The 26,541-nt window shown below is 33.5% G+C and overlaps 1 protein-coding gene across 1 annotated transcript in view; it reads right to left on the bottom strand.

Moving 5' to 3' along the window:
• ERBB4 (erb-b2 receptor tyrosine kinase 4) overlaps positions 1-26,541 on the bottom strand; it is a 1,169,376-nt gene that overhangs the window by 395,699 nt on the left and 747,136 nt on the right. Inside the window, exon 4 of the mRNA XM_011932361.1 lies at positions 6,454-6,588. Within this exon, the coding sequence (XP_011787751.1) occupies positions 6,454-6,588 (135 nt within the window). The remainder of the gene's footprint in view (positions 1-6,453; positions 6,589-26,541) is intronic.

Below are 26,541 nucleotides of genomic sequence, written 5' to 3'. Positions count from 1 at the left end.
AATTTAACCTTTTCTCCACAGCACTGCCTCAGCCTATCTGGTATGCCTCGATGTTACTCTGATTATCCTGATGCATATACCACATGAAATATTATCTCATTCTTAGGGTCATTTATCTCACTAATAGCAGTTATACTAATAATCTTTATGATCTGAGAAGCCTTTGCTTCAAAACGAAAAGTACTAACAATTGAACAACCATCTACTAATTTAGAGTGGCTTTATGGCTGTCCACCACCTTACCACACATTCGAAGAGCCAGCCTCGGGAAAACCTAAATTAGAAAGGAAGGAATCGAACTCCCAGAAGCTGGTTTCAAGCCCATGCCATAACCTCTATGACTCTCTTGATAAGATATTAGTAAAATTGTTACATAACTTTGTCAAAGTTAATTTATAGGTTAAATCCTATATGTCTCAATGGCTTATCCAGTTCAATTAGGCCTTCACGATGTCACATCCCCTATTATAGAAGAAGTACTCACTTTCCATGACCATGCTCTTTTAATTTTTTTAATAATTATATATATATATGTACACACACATACACACATAATTTGGTAAAAGGTTGATTGAGAGGAACTTATCATATATAATAAAAATGAAGGCTGGGCGCAGCGGCTCACACCTGTAATCTTAGCACTTTGTGAGGCTGTGGCGGGAGGATAACTTGTGTCCAGAAGTTTGAGTCTAGACTGGCCAACATACGGAGATCCTTTCTCTACAAACAGTAAGAAACAATTATCTGGGTGTAGTGACATGCATTTGTGATCTCAGTTACTCAGGAGGCTGAAACAGGAGGAATGCCTGAACCCAAGAGGTTGAGGCTGCAGTGAGCTGTGACACCACTGCACTCCAGCTGGGTGACAGAGCAAGATCCAGTCTCAAAAAAAAAAAAAAAAAAGGAAAAGAAAATAAAAATGCATATTGAAAACCATACTCAAAAAGTGAAACAATGCATTTTCATCTCAAGGAACTAAGAGACAAGAAAACCAGGCTAGCAGGTGTACTGTGCTTGCTTCTGGTAATGTTCTTAAGTAAAAGTTAATTCCTAGAGTGAGTTTCAGTTGACCTGGAAAGCCTCTTCTTAAAATGTAGTGACAAAGGCCATCTATGGTGTGGGTCAGGTGCAAGTCCTTACCTTCTCAAAATAGCATTAAAAAGGCAGCTGAGCTGCCATTTGATCTTAGTGCATTCTTTTTTAAAACACATTTTAGATTCTGTTAGTTCTCATTGCTAATATTTTTTTTCAGAAAAATTGCATCAGAATTCATAAGTGATCTTAAGTTCTTTTGTTTTTTCTTTTATTAAATCAGGTCCATAAAAATCTATTGTACAGGTATTTTAGAAAAACGATCTTTTGGATTCACACAGATTCAATGTATACTTTCCATGTCTAATGTTTTTCATATATTCCCATTTCCCTAATTTAGGGTGTTATTTTAAAATATCTTTTGCAAACAGTGTGTGTGATTTCGTTCCATGTATATGTTTATGCAAAGTTAGATGTGTTGTATGTCTAATGCACACAAACTGAAGCTGTACTACAATACATCGAGGGTAAATTTTCTTGCTACTTTTTAATTTTGTTTTGCTTTACTACAAAGTAGCTTAGAAAGGTACATCTATTTTACCTAAATATTTCATATAGAAGGAGTAACACAAGTTGGTAATGTAACAAATCAGGTTTAATTGTACTCTATCTTGAGAATTCTATTTCAAGAAAGCTAGATATATATAATACAAAGTGCAATATTAATTAGGAGTGGGTCATTACTATGATATGTAAAAGTCATTGAAAAAAAGTTTAAAACATGGATAGTTTGAATGAAGGCAGAACATTTGGTTTAAACAAGTGATTAGTCCTGGAATTATGTTCATGAATACAGTGATATCGATGAATTTGCCAATTCCCCCTCTCCCACTTCAGTTGTTAGTTGGTATTTGTTTCTAGAAAGCAGCTTAGAATGAGTGATGTACCTGGTGTAATCAAAGATAAAGGTTGCAGGGTCTGGAGCCACTGAGGTTTGTTCTTCTCAGTGTCTTGACGAGCTACACCTATGAGAGACTACCTTCTAGTTACTAAAACACACTTAAAATGTAGAAATATAGTTAAATGTCAATGAATATATAATGAAAATATAACTGTCACATATTTTAAAAATACTTCTGTCCTCATATTGTCAATTCATATAAAAATTGTAATTGGAAAGTCCTTTATTCTTTTGTCATAAGAAATCACCCTTGGATTGACACAGTAACTCATTTATTGCTCATAATAGGCCTATGAAGTTGATGATAGTAACAGCTCCTGGGCAAAAAAAAAAAAAAAGAAAACCTATGTGTGATCTTTCATGCAGGAGCACAGGCAATTACTTTACCTGGCAGGGTTCCTGGGGGAAAGTTGTCCTCCCACACCAGACTTGGTGCCCATTCAATGCAATGCAGTCTCTCAGGGAGTTGCAGTAAGAGACTCAGGGTTTGCTGACCAGTCATGTCTCATGTATGTCTCCCATCCTGGCCCAGGCACGCTATTCAGAGACCTCTTTATTAAGGTCCTTTGATAGCAGCTTTTCTTAGATGCTTTCACTAAGATCTCCTTATAGGGAGGAAGTAAGGGGGTCTGGAAGACACCTTTTCTCCACTCTGACTCCATACTCAGTACTTTTCACTCAGGCCTTCCCACCCCTTTCTCCTTCAAGCTTCCAGGTTCATAAAACTTTCAGAACAATTTTTTCCCACTCCCTCCTCAGTGCAACAATTCCCCACGTCCGCACTGATCCATCTGACCCTCACCTGGCACTGTTTTATGGGGGAAACATGAGACAGTGAAGTTGGTGTTTTTTCTGGTTTAGTCTCTTGAATAAACCATTGCGGTAAGTGATTAAAAGCTTGGCTGTTACCCCATTTTTGCTTGTCTGAATAGACCACTGTCACCTAGTAGCTTAACTCTCCACTCAGCTCAGCTCTTGACATTCTGTCTTTTATAGGTGAGGAAATGGAGGGGCTGAGGACATAAATGACTTTTTTAAGGTCAAATTGCTGGTAAGCAGCAGTGCCGTTTCAAAAAAACCAATTTGGCTCCCAAATTCATTATCTGAACTATATCATCTTTTCTGATGAGAAATCATTGTTTCTCTATTTTTCCATATTTATATTCTTGTATATTCCTATTTGCTTAAATTTTAGAGGGCAACTTATTTACATCATTTTGATATTCTTGTGGTGCTGAGGGGTCATTACTATAGTGCTCCAAGTAAATGAAACATCATTCACTATAGGATTTTTTCACTTCGAAGGATTAGTTTATTGAATAAGCCCAGTTGATAGGTAATAATTTCTACTAGGGATGTATGAGAAAAAAAAAGGATTTCTTCAAAAGGCTGAGAACTTCTCCATAACCCTCCTGAAGTTTGAATTTAAATAATTCCAGTAAATTTTAGAAAATATAACTTGGTTATAATTATTCCTAAATAATATATTTTTAAGGAGTATCATTTTTAATTGCTTTTATAGATACTTCAGACCTTTTCTTCACAGTCTTAACCACTTTTAAGTGTATGTTTTGTAATGCTAAGTATATCACATTGTTTTCCAACAGATCTCTAGAACTTTTTCAACCTTGCACAATTACAACTTGACTCGTTAAAGAGCAATTGAACATTTAGCCTTCCTTCCAACCCCAGGCTACCACCATTCTACATTCTGTTTTCTATGAGTTTGACAGTTTAGTTACTTCATGTAAGTGAAATTATACAGTATTTATGTTTTTGTGACTGGCTTATTTCCTTTAGCATAGTGTTCTCAAGATTTATTGTTGTAGCATGTGACTAGATCTCCTTAATATCATCCCATTGGTCTATTTAGCTTTTGCTCTTGGTATTTTTGGCATTATATCCATGAATGTATAGCTAAACCTAGAGTCATAAAGCTTTCTCCCTATATTTTCTGCCAAGACTTTTATAGTTTTAAGTCTTATGCTTAGGTCTGTAATTCGCTTTTGAGTTAATTCTTAAACATGGCATATGATAAAGGCCCAAGATCAATCTTTTGCACATGAATATCTAGTTTTCCCAGCATCATTTGTTGAAGAGACTCCCCTTTAAAATACATTATTTATGCCTATCACTGATTGAAAATTATATTAGATATTAACCCTACTGCTAATATTTATAATTTGATGTACTAATAAGCATATTACCATATTAGGTATCTGTTTCTTAAGCATTTTGATAACTGTATCTCAACCTAACTTGTTTTCCTTATAATCCATTGTAATTTATTTTATGTATTTATTGATTGCTATGCATTCATGAATTAAAGTATTTGTTTTGTGCTCATTTATTCTTCTAAAAATATTACGAGAAGAGGTCAATGGGCTTCACCAAGCTGCTGCAGTGTCCATTGCCTCAAAAAATATTAAAAATTCAGAGTTTGTTTTTGTAATTTACACACAAATGAAGCCTTGAACTAGGGCAACCATAATAATAAATATGTAAAATCAAGAAATGGGCAAAAATCAGGATGACTCAGCGATTAACTGCCAAGAGCCAAGTGAAAGTAAAGACAGTAATGACCCACCAAATTTTTAACCTGGTTGAGTGATTGGTTGGTGGTATGTAGTTCTAGGGAGTCATCAACCTAGAGGTTGCATTTAAAGCTCTGAGAGTGTCTGAGATCACCCCTGGGGAGAGGACAGAGAAATAAATTGACTAAAGATAAAACCATAGGAAACAAATAGTCAAAGAATAGTCAATTCATTATTAACAGCTATGGTGTCATGTGGTACATATAATGTGTCAGCAAATAAAACTACTATGTAAATAATAAAACTTTGGCAATCAATTCGTAATTTGTAAAAGACCATTGGTTATGACTCTACTCTGCATTTATAATTTTTGCACCTGCAATTATTTACATGCAAAAAACAATACAGCCACAGTTGCCTAATTATAGGCACAACCATCCAAATTTGTCTTCAAAAAGAATAGCACAAAGAGACACCATCTGTGAAAGTGCAGCAAACCCCTCAGACCTTTCCTGCTCCAAATTCTGTAAGGCTGGTGGGCACACTTCCCTTTTGGCTTCTGTCTCAGGCTTTATTCTTGCCTGATCTTATTCATGCATTACAGACTAGTCAGTCTGATAAGCTGATAGTTAGCAGGCCTTTCCTTTTACCCAACCAATATCCACACCCCACCACCACTACCCCGCCAATATAATATGTGCAATAGTACGGGCAGACTGAAAACCGAAGCCATCTCTGAAACACATCATTTGTCTCGTTAATGTGAAAAGATTCCATTTTTTTCACAGGTAATTTTACAAAGTAGGCAACGTGAATACCATAAAGACAAAATCCCATACAAATTTCTGCTCAAAGGTGACAAGAAAATTATGTTACTCTACTTTTTACATAAAGTTTTAGCCATTTATTAAAAACACAGCTGTCAGTTTTGATCAAATATATTCATATTTCCCCATTATATTATTAGGGCCATGATGAAATTTAATAATTGTCCCTTGGAGTTTGATTTTTCACAAAAATGTCATAACACAATCAGTAATAGCAAATAATTATTGAACTACGTTGAGACAGTTATGATTTCAGCTGGGAAATATATAATAGATGAGAAATATAAAACCCAGGTTAACACTTGATAAAGATTCTGTTCTCATTCAAATGTCAGTAGTAATAAATGTGGGGACAACATAGTATCTCTTTCTTTATGAAAATGAAAGAGATACCAGACAGAATAATTTTCAAAGGTTTAAATCATGGTTCAAACATTATTTGCTTATTATTTAATCATATTAAACACTTTAAATCTGATAAATTCTTTGTGATAAAAAGAATACACAATTTAAGAATGAGAAATTCAGTAGTTTATTAGACTAATGACTAAAATCAGACTGTAACATGTTTCTTCTATATGAAATCTATATTTCTCCATTCCATAAGTGTTTGAAATCATTAAGTATGACCATGAAGGCTTCAGGGGCAAATGAAGGCTTAAGAATTCTGCAACATTCAGTAGTTTTTACTTTTTTATTTAAAAAATTACAGTGAATAGAAAGGTACATTTTTGTTCTACTACCTTTGTCTCAATGGTATACGGGTCACAGAGACTTGAAGCAATGGTTGGATACCAGCCTTAAGTTCGTGGATAGTGGGACACAGGTTTGTACATTGGAAGTATGATTAAGTAATTTAAATTAAGCAAAGAGGAACATGCCAACACAATGAGAATTTGCGAAGAGGAAACATGATCCCTAAAAGAGAATTAACTAGAAGTAAAAGGTTGGTCAGCCATTTGTTCTGTCATATATAACTGAACATTTCAATGAGTGCAATCAAAGTTCAAAATACTAGTAATGGCATGATAAGCATAATTCATGCCTCTCCAAATAGGGTAGAACATTTTGAGACATTAAAAATAATAATTCTACTTACATCCTGAACTACCATTTGTTGACACAAGAGTCAAGTTTGAAGGCCATGGGTTCCGAACAATATCTTGCCAATGAATGGTGTCCGCATAACAAAGGAATTTGTTCTGGTCTACATAGACTCCACCATTTAGGATTTCTGTATTAAAAAACAAAGAAACAAATCTTTTGTCAAATTGCTTGTTGATGAAAAGATAATCAACAAAAACGATTTGCTCTTAACTATTTTCAATGTCAAATTAGAGTCATGCTGCTAATAGCCAAGAAACCTTTTAAAATATCTTCCACTGAATCATATACATTGATTGCAGGAATTTGAAAAGATTGAAAATTACAAAAGTGAAAAACAACTACCCATATTTGTACACTCTGAGAGTAATGCTCCTGAAATTTTGATATAAATGTTACAGTCTTTTATCTGTTTTCTTCCCTAGAATTAAAATAATATTTTATATAATATTTTATAATCTGCTTGTTTTGTTTAATATTATATAATGAGTATTTAATAATAATTACTACTCTGTATTTTAATGAGAATAGGATAAGTCATAGTATACATTAAATAGTAATTATTTAATCAATCCCCTCTTGTTGGTAATTTAACTTATTTATTTCTGATTGGTCTTTAAAACAAATTTCCACACATGACATTCCAAGGTCACAGAGTGTGGATATTTTTAAGATTTTTGGTATCAATTGTCAAATTATCCTTAGAGAGATTGTTTCAGCCAAGGTGACATTGACTGCAGTGAGTAGGTAAGTAATTAGCACAAAGTGGAAGCTAAAATTAACGCCTCAATCACAAAAATGTTGTCATCTCAAACGAAATCGATAGGATTGCCAATTATTCTTAGCAACACAAAGCAATGAATAACAAATCCTGTGGTTCATTGAAATAAGGATATGGCTGTGGGATAACACGCACTAAAGCCAATTTGTACTTGATTCTTTATTTCACAACACTGGCCTTGATTAGCTAATTTGTCCTCCACAAACAATGACTGACCACAGAAATGAATTCTCTTTTGGATAGCTTTCAGTCATCCAGGAAAATAAAAACTGAGATCTATCCTCTGAAAATATTATTCTTATTATTTGAAGAAATTAGCTAGAAATACACATAGCACCTTCCTGCCCAATATGTACTACATTTTCCCCTATTGTTCAATACAAAAGCAATTTAAGAGGAATCATGCATCAGTCCATAAAGTGTTCAACTAGAAGTAATCAAAACCCAATTAACAGTTTATAGAAATGGGGATTTTTTTATTTTTTTTTCACATAAGAAGCCTGTAGGAGGCAGTTGCAGATATTAGTTCAGCTGTTTCACAGTGCCCACTATCTGTTCTGCCATCCTCAGTGTGTCAGTTTTACTCATTTCAGGCACAAGATGGCTGCTACTTCTAAAGACTGAACTGTAGTCTTTCTGAATTGCAGGCAGGATGAAGTCAGACCAGCAAGCAAGAGACTTCCTTGTAGTGAAGCTGTGACTTTTTATTTGGGAAGAAATGCTCTCCTCTAGGATCATGTCTGCATTTCTTTGGCCAGAACAATATCCCATGGCTATCCCTACCGCAAGGGAGATTAAATAAGTAACTATTGAGGTGGAAATATTGCTACTGGGACAAAACCCAAACCAGTAGGGGTGTGAGTGAGGAAGAAGAGGGACATGGATATTGGGAAGGCAACCAACACCATCTCCCATGGTAGCCTTGACAAACTCATCTCTCTTGTGTAGAACCCCAAGCTAAATTTGTAGGAGTCATCTTAAACTGAAAAGAGATAAATGAAAGGAATGTGTGGCAGCACAAGAGGGTTATTTGTGGATTGGTGGTCACATCCCAAGTGCCTTACTGCATTGCATGTATGAAATCCTCCAGATTAATTTTGATATTGCAGTTCTTTCTACATTTAAAATCACTCCCATTTTCATCATCAGTCATTTCCCTGACTATTGGTTCCATTTACTTGGTGAGGGGGAAAAAAAAAGAAAAGAAATTAGATCATCTTTCTACTTCTAAAACCCAGTTCATTATTTTTTATGACTTAACCATACAACCTTCATCAAAGCAGAAGGGAGATGTAAGACGTAAGAAACATTGTGAAATGAATTTCTACATTAATGTTTGGCATTAAGTTTTTATCTAAGAAATGTGACGATCTCATGCTAATAGCTTTCTCATGAGACATTAGGTGATGCTCTTCTGCTCTAGGAGTAATTTTCCATTAGATGACAAAGAAAGGAGATTTTGACTGCTATCCAGGAAATAAAGGTTATTTTTCAGTCTACATTTAGAAAAGTCCTACTTCAAAAAAAAAAAAAAAAAGGTGGAAAGGTAATAGCTCAAACATTGCTGAAAGAGTGTGTATTTTTCAGGAGTCACATTGTATTTCAAATAGTTCATGCAAAGGAACACAGTATCCATCTCCAACTTCCTATCTAAAATTTTTCAGATAGAATCAAATTATACTATACTGAATAATAGTCTTATCAAATCCCTTTCTTCAACAATATTAATCTGCTATGAATGTTGACATTTGTTTCTTAGAAATAGTGTGTTCAAGAGCTTGGCTTATGCTTGGAAAAGGGATTTAGAAAGGAGACAATAAAAAATCCAGCATAATCTTACACGTTAAATTTCAAATTAATACACATGATCAATCCAGATGATGCTTTTATCATCCCTAATTCAAAACTCAGCATCTGCTAGCAATTCTGGTCAGGAGGATTTATAAACGTTTAGCAATTAATGATGGGTAGTTTATTTGTGTATTGTTTGTTTTCCTTGAAAATATTCTTTTTTCCCTTATGCTTGGTATAAACCCTATTCTGCTGTTGAAAATCAACCTCACAATCAGAGAATGTAGAATTTTACTGACACTTATAGGACTGTTTTAATGTACAATCTTACACTTTTCTTTTGATTAATTTGATTACGTAAATATGTGTCCGAAAGTAATGTTATAATAGCATTTATACATATTCTTAAAGTTTTCATTGATTTTGTAACTTTACAATTTTGAAATATGAATTCGACATATTTTTGTGAGAAAATATATTCAGGTAGGTTTATTTCTAGATTAAAAAAAATTCTAGAGAATAGATATTAACCTGTAAGAAAGTTCTTAGAAATACGAATTATTTACTTGTTAGAAGGAATACCTAATGTTTCTGTCTCGGTTGACTACGGAGGCTTGACTGCATTTTCTAGATAAGAAAGAGGGACAAGGACTAGGAAAAGAGAAAAGCTTGTTTAGATGTTTATCTAGTAAGAGTACAAAAATGTCTGGCTATATTTAGATCGTGTGGTAACACACAAGAATAATAAAGTTTTCCACAAGTTTTATCAAAGACTTTACCAAGGAATCACCGGTGTTGCACCAACCAACAGTTTCCCTCTCACTAACAAGAAATAAAGTAACAAATAAACATTAAGAAAGATAGGCAAAGGAGGAACACATTTAATTGATACCCAAACAAAGATGCAAAATGTCTGGATGAGTGCAGAAACTAAGAAAGAAAAATGTTGAATGCGTGAATGAGCTCAAAGTATCTCATTTCATTGTATTTTACTTCCACTGCAGAAAATGTATCAGAGTAAATTGAGAGAGACACGGATAGATTCTTGGTCATTTAATCAATTGATAGAAAAAAGCTACTATGAGTTTTCTTATCATATTATATACAAACGTTTCTGGCAAGTTCACAAAACAGAACTGTTTCTTTTTAATAAAAGTCATGGTTAAATATAGTAAGATATATTAGACATGACATCGATGAAAAAAGTATCATTTCATTGCTGAAAATTTCCAGTAAACACTTAAATATGTTTGTGTCTCAAACGTTTCCGACTAGATTAATGCATGCAAGTCAAGTAAAAGATGTCATGAATCTTTTTGTATACAGAGTAAATTGTAATCTACACTATTTTCCAATATCTTGAATTTAACTTATATATAGCATAGTATTTGTAACTGAAATATAATTAGACTAAGCCCCATGAAGGTAAGACATATTTTCCAGTGCTGTATCTATAGCATCAAACCTAGAGCAATAGTTACTCAATGAATAATTCTTAGATTTAATTGGGAAAAAAAGGTACCATGGAATTTGCAACCAACATTTATAAGGTAACTTCTATTGTAGTTCCTAAGTGTAAATTATATTCTGACCAAATCAAAGTAAGAATGAAAGTTATCTTTTCCCATAAACACTTTATAGGTTATCTTGACTGGTCCTGTGTTTCAGAAAGTATGAAGCTGTTTCTGTTTTGTTCAAAACCATATCTCCAGTTTCTAGTATTATGCAAGGCTCAAGGAGATACACAATAAATATTTGATTAATTGAAATATCTATACAAAATATCTTGAATTCAAGAAAAAAATATATATGTATAATTCTGTGGTTAGAGATTTTATAAACTGAAAGAAAAACTGCATTTATTATATAAAAGGCATATAACTGATAATATACAATATTACTGTAGACAATACATTTGATATTTATAAGGCATTTTTATTCCCAAACCTATTTTGTACACCAAACTCAATTATTAGTTACCAGGTGAATAATGATGATCTTCAGCTATCCTATACAGACCAAATTTCTCTAAGCTTGTGCAAATCACCTTGCATATGCTATAGAGAAGCCTAAATTTCCTTGTATTGAACTGTAAGTCTACCTCACATTGTCCTTACATTTTTCAGAAAGGTATAAAGTGCCAATATAACATTTGAAAGAGGACAGAAAGTATTTGTATCTTAGTCATTCACTCCACAAAAGTTAGCCATTGGACCATGTCTTTCCTTGATTTCCATTTTCATGAGTCTAATAAAGAAGGAGATGTTTGCATTATTTAAATTACTTCTTTGTACTCTTCATTTCTTGTCAAATGCTAGTTACTGCAGTGAATTTGGGGATGAGTGCCCATTAACGGAATCACTGACATTTTGCGAATATGTTCTCTCAAAAACCATGGTAAAATACTGAATAATAGCATTTTTTCTGTGCCCTGTATGAAATGGTCTAATTGTGGTGTAACATCCCTGCTGAAAACACAGGTTAATACGACCTCTATACTAGGTTTAAGAAATTTACAAAATTGCATAGACCCCATGCACAATTTGTAACCATTTTGTAAATAAGATTGAATATCATTCTCTTTTTCCAAAATAAATATTATAATTTTAAATGTAGTTACACTGTATTTCACTTTAGTCTATATGATCAATATTATCCGTGAACATTTTAATTCTACTGAACACCTACCAACTATATGATATAAGAAACATCTAACAAACAGGAATGAAATATTTCACCTCTATCCCTGATTGTATATCTAAGTATCTTGTTTTGCAGGGGTGCATCTACAGGTCAACCTTAGAATTAAAATGATAATTAAAGTAATAAAGATTGGAAATATTTCACTTGTCTAATCACAATAGGGGCATTTAAATGATGCATATATCAGACTTACACTGTCTATCTAAGCCAAAGGGCAGAATCAAGAATCAAAATTCAAGGCAGCAAAGCCCATTTTCAAGATGAAGTTACAGAAAGCTGTTACAGGACTTTCTCAGACATAAAACAATGTATCTTTCTCACTGTCATCACCTGAAGCCACACAAGTCTGTTGGAAGATAATGATACAAAAGTAATATAGCTCACATCATCCACCTGTGATACTTAATACATCACCTCTGGAATGGACTTGGTCCAGAGATTCCTGTATCTTACCCAAACCCAGACCTTTCAGCTGGGAGCACAATGAATTGCTGCTACCCCACTGGGTCAGCCCTCAAGGTTCATTATTAATAAGCTGAGACTCTAAAGGCTAATGAGAACCGGGTGCTTGAGGAGACAATGGCTCATTCATCATCAATCAAGCTTTGAAGTTTTTATACAGATGATTTAAGGAGAGTTGAAGTGTGCAAAATTGAAATGTCACATTTGTATTGGGAGGGGGTAGAGGGTGATAATGTAAATGAGTGATGTAACCTTCTATATTTCAGCTCAATGATCAGAGTCAAAAGCTCATGGATGCAGATACTAAACGTTTTTCCATCAGAGTATAGCAATTTCAGGAAGAAATTATTAGATCCACTGGCTGAAAATCAGCTTGAGATAGAAAATAATATCTTGATTTCAACCGAATGAAGCTCAGTAATGCTTGTTGCAATGTTCTAACTTATTAATACATACTTTAGGGTCCACTACAATTCTTAGCTTTCATTATGTCTCAGTTTTGAGTTCTAGCTCCTCTGAGAGCTCTGCTATGACCACCTAGTTCTTAGAGTTCCCCCTTCCTCTAACTCCTGTAACACTGATTACTCGAGCCACTTATCTGACATAGAGCAAATGCTACCTTACCTTCTTATTTATTCTTTTGTGTACTCGCCTTGTCTCTACTATCTTATTGGAGGTCTCTAAAGGATTAGAACTATGACGTACATCTCTCTGTGTCCCTAGTGCCAAAGAAAGTATCAAGCACATAGTAGAAATTCAAATGTTTTTGATGATCATGATAATAACATCCATAGAATGTGACCAATTTTTGTAAAAAATTATTACTTGCTTAGTGATAGCATAATGTTAGTGACATGCACTAGATGTTTACATTATAAATCACATAAAATATTAAATACGTTTATGTTGATCTTAATATATTCTTTCTGTCCTAATATTAAGAAAGTAGTCATCACTTAAACTCATTGATATTCCCTGGAAAAAATTAAAAATATACATTATCTTGTAACAGTACTCAAATTATGAATATAGGATTTCCTTCTGAAATTGTCTTATTATATAATCCCATATGTGTGTCAACATGTCTAACTTTTTTCTAATAATTTTTCCCAGATTTGTATTCTCCCTCTGTTTTCTTATTTCTGTTAAAATCAACATAAATGCTGTAAAAGTCACCTAGACTCAAAATTTGAAATTTATTACTATTTCCTTTATTTCTATATTTAATCATCCATGGAGCTCTAAAGAAAATTTCTCATAGTGTCTCTTTTTATATCTACAACTACTACTTAATTAAGGTTCTATCATCTCATACCAGATTTAACTTCTTACCTGTAATCTATTCTCCCCACAAATCCATCTTGCATATTAAAGTCATAATATATGCCGTATTATAAATAGATAGATAATATATTCTAGGTAGGTGGCGAGAGGTGGTAGGGGAAATAAATCCTGCTCTATTATGGCTTTGAAGTGTTAAGGCAATAATACTGAATCTAGTTAACCGGATAAAATAAAGCTCATAAGCTTTATGAGTTTTACAGTTTTGTTTCAACAAAGCAAAGGTGGGCCTTGTCGACCTTTATGAAGCTCAGTTTGCTCAATTCTGTAATGGGGATATTGTACTCCGAGTATCTGTCACATAGTTGTTTCTATTATAATTTTAAATTCCTAATTATTTAAATAGTGGTTACTTATTGGCACGAGCAAGGAATATGCTTATTTTGGGTATTCATACTGACAATGCATTAATCAGTATTAGATTAGGTTGTCGCTTAAAGAGTATAGACTTTATTTTTCTTTTATATAAAAATCTGGCTAGGTTATTCAAGGCTATTATATAAAAACCCACAATCATCAGGGAGCCTGATTCTATTTTTTTCTTGTTGCTCTACCATCTTCAATACAAGGGGAGTTTCCAACTGGCAAGGACCGTGCAAAAGATGGAGAAAATAATGAAGGACAAAAGAACAGAGCAAGAGTACATGTTGTATTTTGATAAAAATTCCTGCAAATTGCCACAGCACAATTATACTTATATCTCATAGGTCAAAATAAAGTCAACGAAACACAGCTATGTGCATGGAAGGTAGGGAATCAAAGTATTGGTTCTGGGTGATCATATGAGTAGCTAAACTTGATATACTATTTAAACTTTAGAAAGTGGTAATAGATATTGGTGACAACTAGCAGTGTCTGTTATATACAACTAGCAGTATGTTATGTATAAAACATAAACCTTGTGACTCGAACAAATGTAAAGCTTTTTAAGAAACTTTTTAATTGAATTATAATATACACACATAGATGTGCATATATCATATTCAATTAACTTTTACAGACTGAACACACTTATGTAACCAGCACTCAGATCAAGAGCTTGAGCATACAAACACCACAGCAGCCTTCCTCATACTTTCCACCTTATATCACTCTATCAGAACCCTTATCCTGACTTTGAACAAGATAATGCGTGCTTATTTTTGTCTTTTACATACATAGAATCATACCATATGTATTCTTTTGCATCTGGCTTCTTTTGGCTCAACATTACGTTTGTGAAATTCATCTATATTGTTTATTTTCATTGTTGTGTGGTATTCCATGGCTTGTCAATTCCACGTTGATGAGCATTTGGATACTTTCCACATTTGGGCTATTATAAATAACTGCTGATATGCACTTCCTAGAAAATGCCTTTTGGTGATTATATGTACACATTTATGTTGCGTGTATACCTAGAAGTAGTATTGCTGGGCCATAGTGATAATCACTTTTTATTTAACCAATTTAACTCATTTATATGCCCATTAGCAGTATATGAGAAATCTAGTTGCTTCTTGACCTTGTCAAGCCTTCATTATTTGTCTGTTTTATTGTATCTCATTGTAGTCTTTCTTATTGGTTTATAGTGGTATCATTTTAATTTACACTTCCCTAGTGACTACTGAAGTTGACCCTCTTAAATACTATCTTTGAAGAGTAATTTTTAAAGCCAGATTTATTTCTGTATACTTCAAGAAAGGTCTTACTATGTGTAAAACATTTACAAAACACTGTTAAAAATCTGATCTTTAAGTTATTGGCAAACAACTGAGTAAAATAATTTATCAAATGTAACCCTCATAACTTACTTCTGTTATTATTGTTAAGAGATCTGGCTCAATGTTTTGAAAATAACACTTTAAAATGTCTTAGAAAAATGTTAAAACTACATTAATAAATATAAATAGTAAAATATGACTTCTGGAAGATGGATGGGAAAATTCACAGCAGGTGATTATCTCTCTGATAACAGACAAACACAACCAAAGGTATATAAAAAGAAAGAATGAGAAATTTGATGTCTTCTTGTTATTAAAATAGAACACTCCTTTACATAAAGCTCACCTATTTTTATCCCTCTATCCACCAGAAAGCCCTCATTACAGACAACAATCCTCTTAAATAACTGTTCCAAGTTTCCAGAAAATGTAATTGCTTCAGTAGAACAAATCAGTAGAGTTCAATGTTTTCATTACCAATAAGGGGGACAGTCATATTAGACTCAGAAATGATCTGTCCCTTTTATTTACAGGATTTAATACAATAAGCCTGGGATATACTATAAGGTCACTTTCAAATATCTCACCTACTATATTAGTTTGTGTAGTTTTAATAACTCTTCTCACAATGTGTGATTTCCGCACTATTTCTTTTTTAGAAGACTTCAAAAAGTATGATTTTTCTTGATGACAGTAACAATAAATAATATTGCTATGTATGTTTGTTGCTGGCATGTTAAGACTTGCATATAAAAGATAAAGCAAGAGAAAGAATAATGATTTAATCTTGTAAAATGATTATATGATTTTCAAATATGTCAAAATTTTTGAAAGGCTATATTTGAGAATATTAAAAATATAAATATGTGACTTGGGGGCTAGAAGTCTCAGCTAAAATGTCTAGAATGTTAATTTTAAAAATAACACATAAAGACAACATTTTACAAAATAAGAAATTGAAGAAGGAGTCATAAAATAAGATTGCAAACAAGCCACACTGGAAGATTATTTTAAAAGCCACAACATGAAGGTCCAAATTAATTTTCTTTTAAAATGAAGTTTTAGTCTGGAGAAAATCAGGAAGGAATAACTGAATAATAGCAATCATCATTTTATAAAGCACTGGTTGTCAAAATATGAAATATCAAATACTATGGCAAAATAGAAAGGGAAATGGCTTTTTAGATTGCTTTGTATACACTTTCAATTAGTATACATTAACTACAGTAAAATGGACAAATTTTATGTTTTACATACACATGTATACAATATTTGTACATCTGTATCAAGTAGCTGCCACCCAGATAAAGACACAACCTATCTCTATCACTCCAGAAAAGTTTCCCTGCTTCGTTCCAGTCAATAATGCTTAGAAGTCAGCATAGAAAGTCATCCACTATGCTGACTTCTACTACAACACATTAGTTTTGCCTGCTTATTAAATTCATAGAAATAGAATCATACAATATGTATCCTATTCCTTTTTCTTATCTTCTTTCCCTGAAAGTATTTTTTGGAGATTTATTTATGCTGTTGCTTTAATTCATAGGTTCATTTTTATTGTTCCGTATTATTTCAGTCTATGAATATACCACAATTTATTTATATATTAGTTCATATTTTAACCATAGATTGGGTACTTTTACTAGATGACTGCAGGCAAATTACTTCAGGTTTCTTTTCTGTCATCTAAAAAATTAGAGTAATAATCTTTACTTTGTTGGGTTACAATGAGAAATACAGATAATGTATACAAAACTCCAGTTATGTACTAGGTGTTCAAAAGGTACTAGTTATTTCAAACTAAGCTAATAATATAGTTCAGGAGCTTTATCTAAACTATTTTAAAACCTATGTACATTGGTTAAAGTACAGGTTTTGGGGGAGAAAAGATAACCAAATGAAAACCCTTGAAAGATACATGAAATCCTCATTAAGTTTGGTGCATAGAATAACAATTTTAGAGATAGATATATTGAGCTAAAATATTATTAAACATCTTACTAAAGTTAGTTAATTAAAAAATTGAGTTTATCTGTATTTCGTAAGTTAAATTATTTCTAAGAACAAGATCATAAATTCTGTAACTTACTACCTCTCCCACACTGAGGTATCTTAGATATCTGGTTGAGTTAACCCTTTAGTCATTTCCTGTCATTTCTCTAACTATATTCTGTGACAGCATTTACAGCTGCCAGATTTCCCACTGTTTGGATCAGGTTGGTGCATATAGGTCACAAAACCTCCCTCGCAATCTCCAGGTGGCCTTTACCTCTGCTGTCACTACCACTGTGCTTCAAATAAATTAGCGTAAATTCCAAAGTCTTTGTACAAGAGAGCTGAGCTCTTTCCTTCCAGGCCAAGAGTCTGGCATTTCTACTGTAGAATTATGAGTTAATTCAAAAACACAATATTCTATGGTCCCTACTACCACCGAATCATTTTCTCCATTGTAAAAATTATTTTCATATAGTGACATCTGAGGTCATAAGAGAATAGACTTCATTATTGCTCTGTAATGTGTATTATCACATCTTCTAAATTACATAAAGGAACACCCTTTATTTTAGAATGTTTCTGCTTTCATAGGGTAAATAAATATTTAAAAACCTTTGGGGATCTTTGCTTCTTGAGGCTAGACATAAAGAAAAATTCTAACATGTCTAACAATGCCAGATGGTTTAATCAACTCAAGATGCCAACATTCAAGAAGGGAAAACTATTGAGAAGTTGATGTCTGCAGGGGACTGGGTAACCATGACTCCACCACACAGAAGCAGCCTTTCAGGCAGGGAATTATAAAAAAGTATGAGTTTTTTTTGCAGTTATCCTCCTCATATCTCAGTTCTCTTCTCCATAAAATGGTGATAGTTCACAGTGCCACGTTCACGAGGCAACTGAAGGAGAAAATGAGTTATCGTATGTATCTGTTGACCAGTGACTGCCACACAGCACGTGTTCAATTGGTGAACTATTATTAGTGCTGAGGGAAAGATAGGAAGAGTTCTCTGATAAGCAGGTCTCTTCTACTTGATGATTTTCTCCATTCCCTATCATAAATACCCTTTTCAGAGATAGCTAAAACCAGGGCAAGACTATTAGGCCAGGTTAAAATTCACAGGTTTGTGCATTTGCTCATTTTTAAAAAATTATTTTAACCCACTTTTATGAGTTTCAGATGCCCTTTTTGGAGCACATTATGCTTCTGGACACCCATAAAATTACAATCACTAAATACAGAACTTTCTTTTTTAAGAGTGGGATTTCTGTACCCCAAAGGCACAGCAAATGCATCACACAATGACCAAGCAAGTTGCCAAATGCCTCATGCATAGTTGGGGATCAAGTTGGGATTCCAAAGTCTGTCTGCCTGGCTCCGAAGCCCATTGTTAGCCACCTCACTGTACACTCTTCATAAATGCTGCCATTGTGTGAATACTTATAATGCAGTATTTCTCTTAATCCTTACAGAAATCCTATGAGGTAATTATTACTGATCTCATTTTACAGATGAAAAAACTGAGGTTTTGAGAGCTAAATAACTGGTAAGAGTTTGAAAGAACCATGATTCCAACTCAGTTTGATGGCTGAGTTGGCATTTTAATTTTTAATCTGTGCTCTCCCCATTGTAGAAAGGAAAGAGTGAGTAATCTAAATGGAAAAAAAAAAAAAAAAAAAAACAGTTTAAGCAGAGATGAGGCACAACTTTATCTTATGTAATCTACTTCTAAGTATAATTAAGAACTCACAGTAATTTCCCTGAAGTCCTTTTTGAAAATATTTTATGGAGTTGAAAGGTAAAATTATGCTTTTAAGGGATCTTTTCTACATGAAAAACTGTGCATTAAAAAAAAAAAGTCTTGGCTCTGGTAGATGCCTGGACCATATCCCAACTGCATCTCTTGAGGTGCATTTCTTTTGCCTCTGTCAAAAGTAGATTCAGAGGAAAAGGCAGCACAATAAAAAAACTTCAAGATTTCAGCCCACTTAAGGAAAAGCCCTTCAGTTGGGTAAAAGAATAAAAATTAAAAAGTGAATTAAAAGAAAGTCAATTTTATTATTGTCAAGTACTGTGGGAACTCTATGCTTAGTGTTTGAAAGCTCTGCTTTAATGAATAGGGTAAAATGATTTTAAGTACCATATCCAAACTCATAAGCCTATAAAGGATCTATCTCTATGTGCTTTATAGCTGTACTTCTAAAAATATAAAATTGATGAATCTAAATGTGTAGGGCATTTAGTTCTTCTATCTGAATTTTATTCCCCTTATAAAGTTTCTTTCCTATTATTTGTTGAGTAATTCATATAAAGAAAGCAAAAGTGCAAAATATTTACATTATTAATTCAAATAAATGAAAATATATTTAAATATTAAGCTTAATATTCTAATCACTGTAAAGGTAAATTGGATTCATATGATGGGGGAAAAAAGGGAATCCAAAATTAAAACATGTGGTTAAATGTAGTCTTATCACGGTATCTTCTGTAAGGTGAACTTACTGGATTAAATACCTCTCAATATCATAAGAGAACTGAAATATCTTCTTGAAACATATATTTTTAGAATCATCTTTTTCTTTGCTTGATATAGTTAAAATATTCATCTTTAGACATACCTATTAGCTAACTTTTATTTAAAATAGTGAAAAAAAGGAAGCTGATTTTATTTGTGAATTTGGGATATTTTCTTTATTTTATGTACATTAATTTCACAAATGCACTGAGTTAAAAGGTAATACAATATATTGTACACAGAAGAGTTTTTATTCTAGCACTAACAAAAGGATATGGTCAATTTTAAAGATATCATTATCTTTAAAAGTAGAAAGCTCTTAACTAAAACTTTCTCAGATATAAAGTAAAATAAGAGAAAACATTTTTAGAAGTTTCATGAAACTAAATATTTGTGAATTTAAAAAGATTTAAATTAGACTTTACAGAAGAGAATAATACAAAGAGTATCTTGTATACATTCATGTTCTTTGCCTAATTTAGTTTTATAGGGCATGTGTTTATACAGCTATATCATATTTGAAAGAATCTTGCATAGAAAGTTAAGCTCTGGTGATGATCTCTAGTTCATGCTACCTAGCTGAGATGCAAGGGAGACAAAAAGGAAGACTAATCAAATTAGCATAAAACTCTGGAATACAGATAGTGGGAATGCTAATAAGAGTACCAATAGTGCTCTCGGTTCTAATTTCACCATTTTTACATACGTATCTTTCCTTACAACTAAACAATGACATCACAAAAACATTATTTACTAAAAAGCTGTAATATTTTGAGAACTTAACCATTCCGTTCTCTATTCTCATTTTACTTTGAAGTTCAGAACAATGAACTGGCAACATCTCGCAAGAATTGTTGCAAACCAGATGCTAAACCTAAGCCTTCTAAAAGTGTGTGTGTGCTGACATGAGAAAAAGAGAATGATGTTTTATTAATAAATACCTGAAATACATTTTTGAAATGAAAATATGTTTAAAATGTTGTTTCATTTGCAATTGTTTAATATTTTATTTTCTCCAGAGCTTCAAGAGTTATAATCTAAATTGCAACTGAAGGAAGCTTAAGCTAGCTGATATGCACCTAGCTATTTCCCTGCTTCAAAGCCTACAGAACCATCTGCTTGTTGGCAGGTGTAATTAATTAGCTAAGTGGAGAAGACGCTCCCTTTTAGAGTGAATAGGAGGAGAGGAGGGAGAACTCTGTGAAAGCCTAATCCTAGGCAGACCCATCAGCTGGGTGCCTCTGGGCAAATTTCCGATGCTGAAAACTCATTGAATTTAATGGTTCTTAATTTCACAAGATTTCTAATTACAGCTAGGATAATAAGATGCGATCCAAAAGTTGAAAAAAAGTTGGCACGTTTTCAAGGAAAATCCTTTCACACAATGTAGACATCCTAAAGTGTAGAAGTTCATTTATTTACACATTTTCCATTTATTCCCTCAACTTTGTTAATAAGCAATTTTGAATCCATTTAGCTGACAGGTGGCAAATGCCTATTAATAATAGTAAAATGTGTCATGTTAAATTTTGTATCTAATCCAACATTTCTTTTCAGAATAGTCAAGGAAAAGTCCATCCAAGCTACATTATAATTCATTTTCAATAATTTTGAAAGGACTACATTCTAAGAATAGAAATGGGGGAAATATAACACAAAGACCATAAAACTTCCTATAATCTTATCAGTATAGCTTATATTAGATTATCACCAAAGAATCCAGAAGATAATAAACTAGACAACACTTTCTTCTTTTAAACAGTCTGTCAGAAACAAAATTCCCTCTTAAACATCTCCTGGTATTTGGCTTTAATGGGTAAGACGAGACAGGTCTCAGGAATAGAGTGAGTAGAACTATGGCAAACTAGAAGGCACCTGCCACAACTAAAAAAGCAGTGACTGCTCAGCCCAGAAGAGCATTACCATGAGACAATGTGAACTCAGGGTTGCCAGAGGATGGTTTTATTCAGAGGAGCCAGAAATGCAGAATTTTTGGTAAATTCCCCCAATTTTTAAACACTCTTCTATGGAAAGCATGTCTGTGAATTAGTTACAGTCTTTGAGATAGCAGTTTACCACATCTTGTTTATTGAATAACCGTATCTGTGAACTCAGTAATGAGCAAGCTCTTATGACATCAATAACTGGATTGAGATAGGCTCTCATCTATTCTTCACAGCTCCTCTATCTACTGATAAAGAATGGAAAGGGAAAGGGAGGCAGTTATGTAGTTCACTGGAGAGCAAAGAAAAGTGCAAAAGTCCCTACTGTTAACATGAAGAGTAGAGACCAGAAGGCACTGAATTCCGGAACACTTGTTCACACTTACTGCCATCATTTGTTGCAATGGAGGTAGAATAGGCATCTGGTTATCTAATGATTCTTGCAATGTGTGCTGCTGACTTGTCACCCCAGAATATCACATTCTACTGCTGAAGTCATGTGTGAATTTTAAATAGGAAAGGCTTACATGTCATCTGGAAGATAAAATCCAATAATTGGCTGTCATGTTAGCATGGACCTGTTTAGAGGATTAACATAATAACATAAAAAAACTAAAGATTAGAGGGACTGGAAGGTTAAATTATAAATTAGAAAAAGGAAGCAAATGTAGAAAAAGGCTGCAGTCAGGGATATGTTTCCAGGTTTTGTTAGTCCTGCATTAATCACTCAGGTGAGACTATATACTTTATCCTTGGGAGAAGAGGTGGAATAGGAGAAAGGAAAGTTTCAACCTGTATATTTCATAATGCTGAATGGTCTTCTACTTGTTCTTTGGAAACAAATGAATTGAGTGACTTTCAGCTCCCCTAACACTGAATCCAATAGGCCAATACAATTCCAAAACAAGTCATTCTAATAGTCAGAATTTCAAAAGACAAATTATCTCAAGAATTGACATCAGTCAACTAGTATGCTGTCAGCCAGGATTTGGGTGCAGGGAAAATTATAGCTGCCCATTGTGGGCTTTTTTTTTCTTTCTGCTCTATAAACATGCCAGGTAATACCAAAAGACTTATGGGAATCAAATTGGAGTTTAAGGTTGATTTCTTTTCTGTATTTAGTACACAGGAATTTAAAGAGACCTGGGCTCTTTCCCTTAGCTCCATCTCTCAGTATTTCTAGCAGTGTAGGCTTCCTTCTTTAACTGTCCATTTTAGAGGAACGTGGTTAGAATGAATCCTTCTAAATGAGCTCTTCATCCCTAATAGTGAGTGTTTTTTCTACTTCTGAGCAGAGGTTACATCTCCTTAAAATACATACATATATATTTGTTCACACTTATAGTCTTTGAGATAGCAGTTTACCACATCTTGTTTATTGAATAACTGTATCTGTGAACTCCTCGATCATGAGCAAGCTCTTATGACATCAATAACCGTATTGAGATAGGCTCTCATCTATTCTTCACAGCTCCTCTACCTACTGATAAATAATGGAAAGGGAAAGGAAATATATATATATATATATATAAAATTTTTGTTTTTGAGATGATGTTTTGCTCTGTCACCCAGGTTGGAGTGCAATGGCATGGTCTTAGCTCACTGCAAACTCTACCTCCCAGGTTCAAGTGATTCTTCTGCCTCAGCTTCTCCAGTAACTGGGATTACAGGTACCCGCCACCACGCCCAGCTAAATTTGTATTTTTAGTACAGACAGGGTTTCACTATGTTGGCCAGGCAGGTCTCAAACTCCTGATTTCAAGTAACCCATCTGCCTCTTCCTTCCAAAGTGCTAAAGTGCTGAGATTACAGGTGTGAGCCACTGTGCCTGGCCCCTCTAAAAAGATTCTATTCGACTCCTCCATGCCATAGGCTGGAAGTTGGTCTGTGATCCTTAAATCCTTTTCTTGTTTTCTTTGAGTACAGAGAAGAGTTGGGTGAGGACAAGAATCTGTCTGATCAAGTATCTGAGGGTAACGATAGTTTCTGGACAGGAAATCAATGGAGAAAAATAATATAAAAGGGTATTAAAGGTCAAAGAAAGAAAACACAGAGAGTATGAGCATAGAAAAATCTAAATAGAGCAAGGAGAGATGTATTTATTTAAAACATTTTGCCTACGTATTACTTCCACTGATTTTTTCTAAGTCTTTCAAGAGATGGGTGGCCTCTTCGCCAAACCATGTCATCTCTTGCCAGATAATGGCACTGCGTCTCTTTGCTTATTCTCTTGCCTCTAAACAATTGGTTTACCACATTCAGTCAATGTGGTCTTTTCAAAACCAAAATCAAATTGTTGTAAGATGAAAGACAAGGGTGGAACCAACACTAAAAATATATAATTCAGAAGCTAGTATCTATGTCAAGATATATCTAGCTCATATTCATAGATAATTTGAGGAAAAAATGCAAAAATTTAAAAAAATTTCTATTCTACATGAAGTAATAATCAATGAAGAAACAAATGCTCTTGAAAATTGCAAATGTCATATCTGATAAAATATTTAATAAAAATAATATTTAACGAAATTGAGGAAGTCTCCTAGAAAGCAGAGAAAAAAGAGACGTATAAAGAAGAGAAAAAAATAAAAGAAATAAAGGATACATCCAGGAAGTCAAGAATTACAACTTATAGAGGGAACAAAGAACATATAGAAGAATAAATTATCCTTAATTTGAGGCAAATAATTTCCCTTAAGCTTAATTGAGGCTAATAATTTCCCATAATTATCCAGAAAAAGATTTTAAAACAAAACATAATACATGCCTAGATGTATATATTCAAAATTTCAGAATCTTAAAAAATAATGTAAAATCCTACATAAGAATAGGAGAAGGGTATAAGAAAGGCAGAGAGAGCTAGAATGAGAATCAGACAGCCAAGGAAAGAGAGACAGCAGGGATCAAAATCACGTCACACTTCTCAACAGGGACACCGTGTGAAAAGTAGTAACTTCAAATACTGAGTGAAATTATTTTTTGCTTGGAATTCTAAACCCAGTCACCATTAACCATCACTAAATTATGAGTATAGAAGGAGACATTTTTGGATATTCAAGAACCCAGTAAACTTACTCCTCACTATTTTTTTTAAGGATCATTTTAAAGATACCCTTCAAGAAAATAAGGGAGCATAGCAAGATAGTGAAAGATAGGTGATGCAGGATCCAGCCCAGGAAATCAGTAAAGAGAAGTATCACAATGCAACAGACATAGAGAGAAAATAATACAGATTGGTGACATAAAACTGAGAGGTCAAAGAATGTAGTCTCGAGGGAAAAGGGGGACTGATATAATGTATCATAGGAAATAATTGAACTATAACAATTATAGTCCAATAATTGGACTATAACAAAAACAAATAGTGTAAGAAAATGAAAGCCAGGTGGAAACCTCAAGAAAAAACAAGCAAAAAACTGCACAATGAAATAAATATAAACATAGTACATTCTTTCGTCTGCTATGATTTTCTAAAAGTTACATGAATGTAAAAATCACAATAACGTAAGTATAATGTATATTGATTTTCAACTTTTAGACAAAGATAGTATCTTTTATCATTAAAGAATAAAAAAAGTCAAGATTGATAATATATTCTGTTTAATAGATGCCTTAAATGATAAATGAAGAAATAATTAATTATATTTAAGATATATTCAGAAATATGTTAATAATAATCAGAAAGAGCTTAATGAGCTAGACAGTAGGCAAAACAGGAGATTGTTGTTGTTTTTTTTTTAATTATACTTTAAGTTCTAGGGTACATGTGCACAATGTGCAGGTTTGTTACATATGTATACATGTGCCATGTTGGTGTGCTGTACCCATTAACTCGTCATTTATATTAGATATTTCTCCTAATGCTATCTCTCCCCTTGCCCCCGACTTGATGACAGGCCCCAGGGTGTGATGTTCCCTCTCACTGTGTCCAAGTGTTCTCATTGTTCAATTCCCACCTATGAGTGAGAAGATGTGGTGTTTGGTTTTCTGTCCTTGTGATAATTCGCTCGGGAGGATGGTTTCCAGCTTCATCCATGTCCCTACAAAAGACATGAACTTAACCTCTTTTATGGCTGCATAGTATTCCATGGTGTATATGTGCCACATTTTTTTAATCCAGTCTATCATTGATGGACATTTGGGTTGGTTCCAATTATTTGCTATTGTGAATAGTGCCATAATAAACATACATGTGCATGTGTCTTTATAGTACCATGATGTATAATTCTTTGGGTATATACCCAGTAATGGGATCACCGGGTCAAATGGTATTTCTAGTTCTAGATCCTCGAGGAACAATGGTTGAACTAGTTCATACTCCCACCAACAGTGTAAAAGTGTTCCTATTTCTCCACATCCTCTCCAGCACCTGTTGTTTCCTGACTTTTTAATGATCACCATTCTAACTGGTGCGAGATGGTATCTTATTGCAGTTTTGATTTGCATTTCTCTGATGACCAGTGATGATGAGCATTTTTTTATGTGTCTGTTGGCTGCATAAATGTCTTCTTTTGAGAAGTATCTGTTCATATCCTTTGCCCACTTTTTGATGGGGTCGTTTGTTTTTTTCTTGTACATTTTTTTAAGTTCTTTGTAGATTCTGGATATTAGCCCTTTGTTAGATAAGTAGATTGCAAAAATTTTCTCCCATTCTGTAGGTTGCCTGTTCACCCTGATGGTAGTTTCTTTTGCTGTGCAGAAGCTCTTTAGTTTAATTAGACCCATTTGTCACCTTTGGTTTTTGTTGCCATTGCTTTTGATGTTTTAGTCATGAAGTCCTTGTCCATGCCTATGTCCTGAATGGTATTGCCTAGGTTTTCTTCTAGGGTTTTTATGGTTTTAGGT

The sequence above is a fragment of the Colobus angolensis genome, unplaced genomic scaffold (genome assembly GCF_000951035.1).
Source record: "Colobus angolensis palliatus isolate OR3802 unplaced genomic scaffold, Cang.pa_1.0 Scaffold95, whole genome shotgun sequence".
Lineage (NCBI taxonomy): Eukaryota > Metazoa > Chordata > Mammalia > Primates > Cercopithecidae > Colobus > Colobus angolensis.
This window is presented reverse-complemented; position numbering and strand designations above follow the sequence as displayed.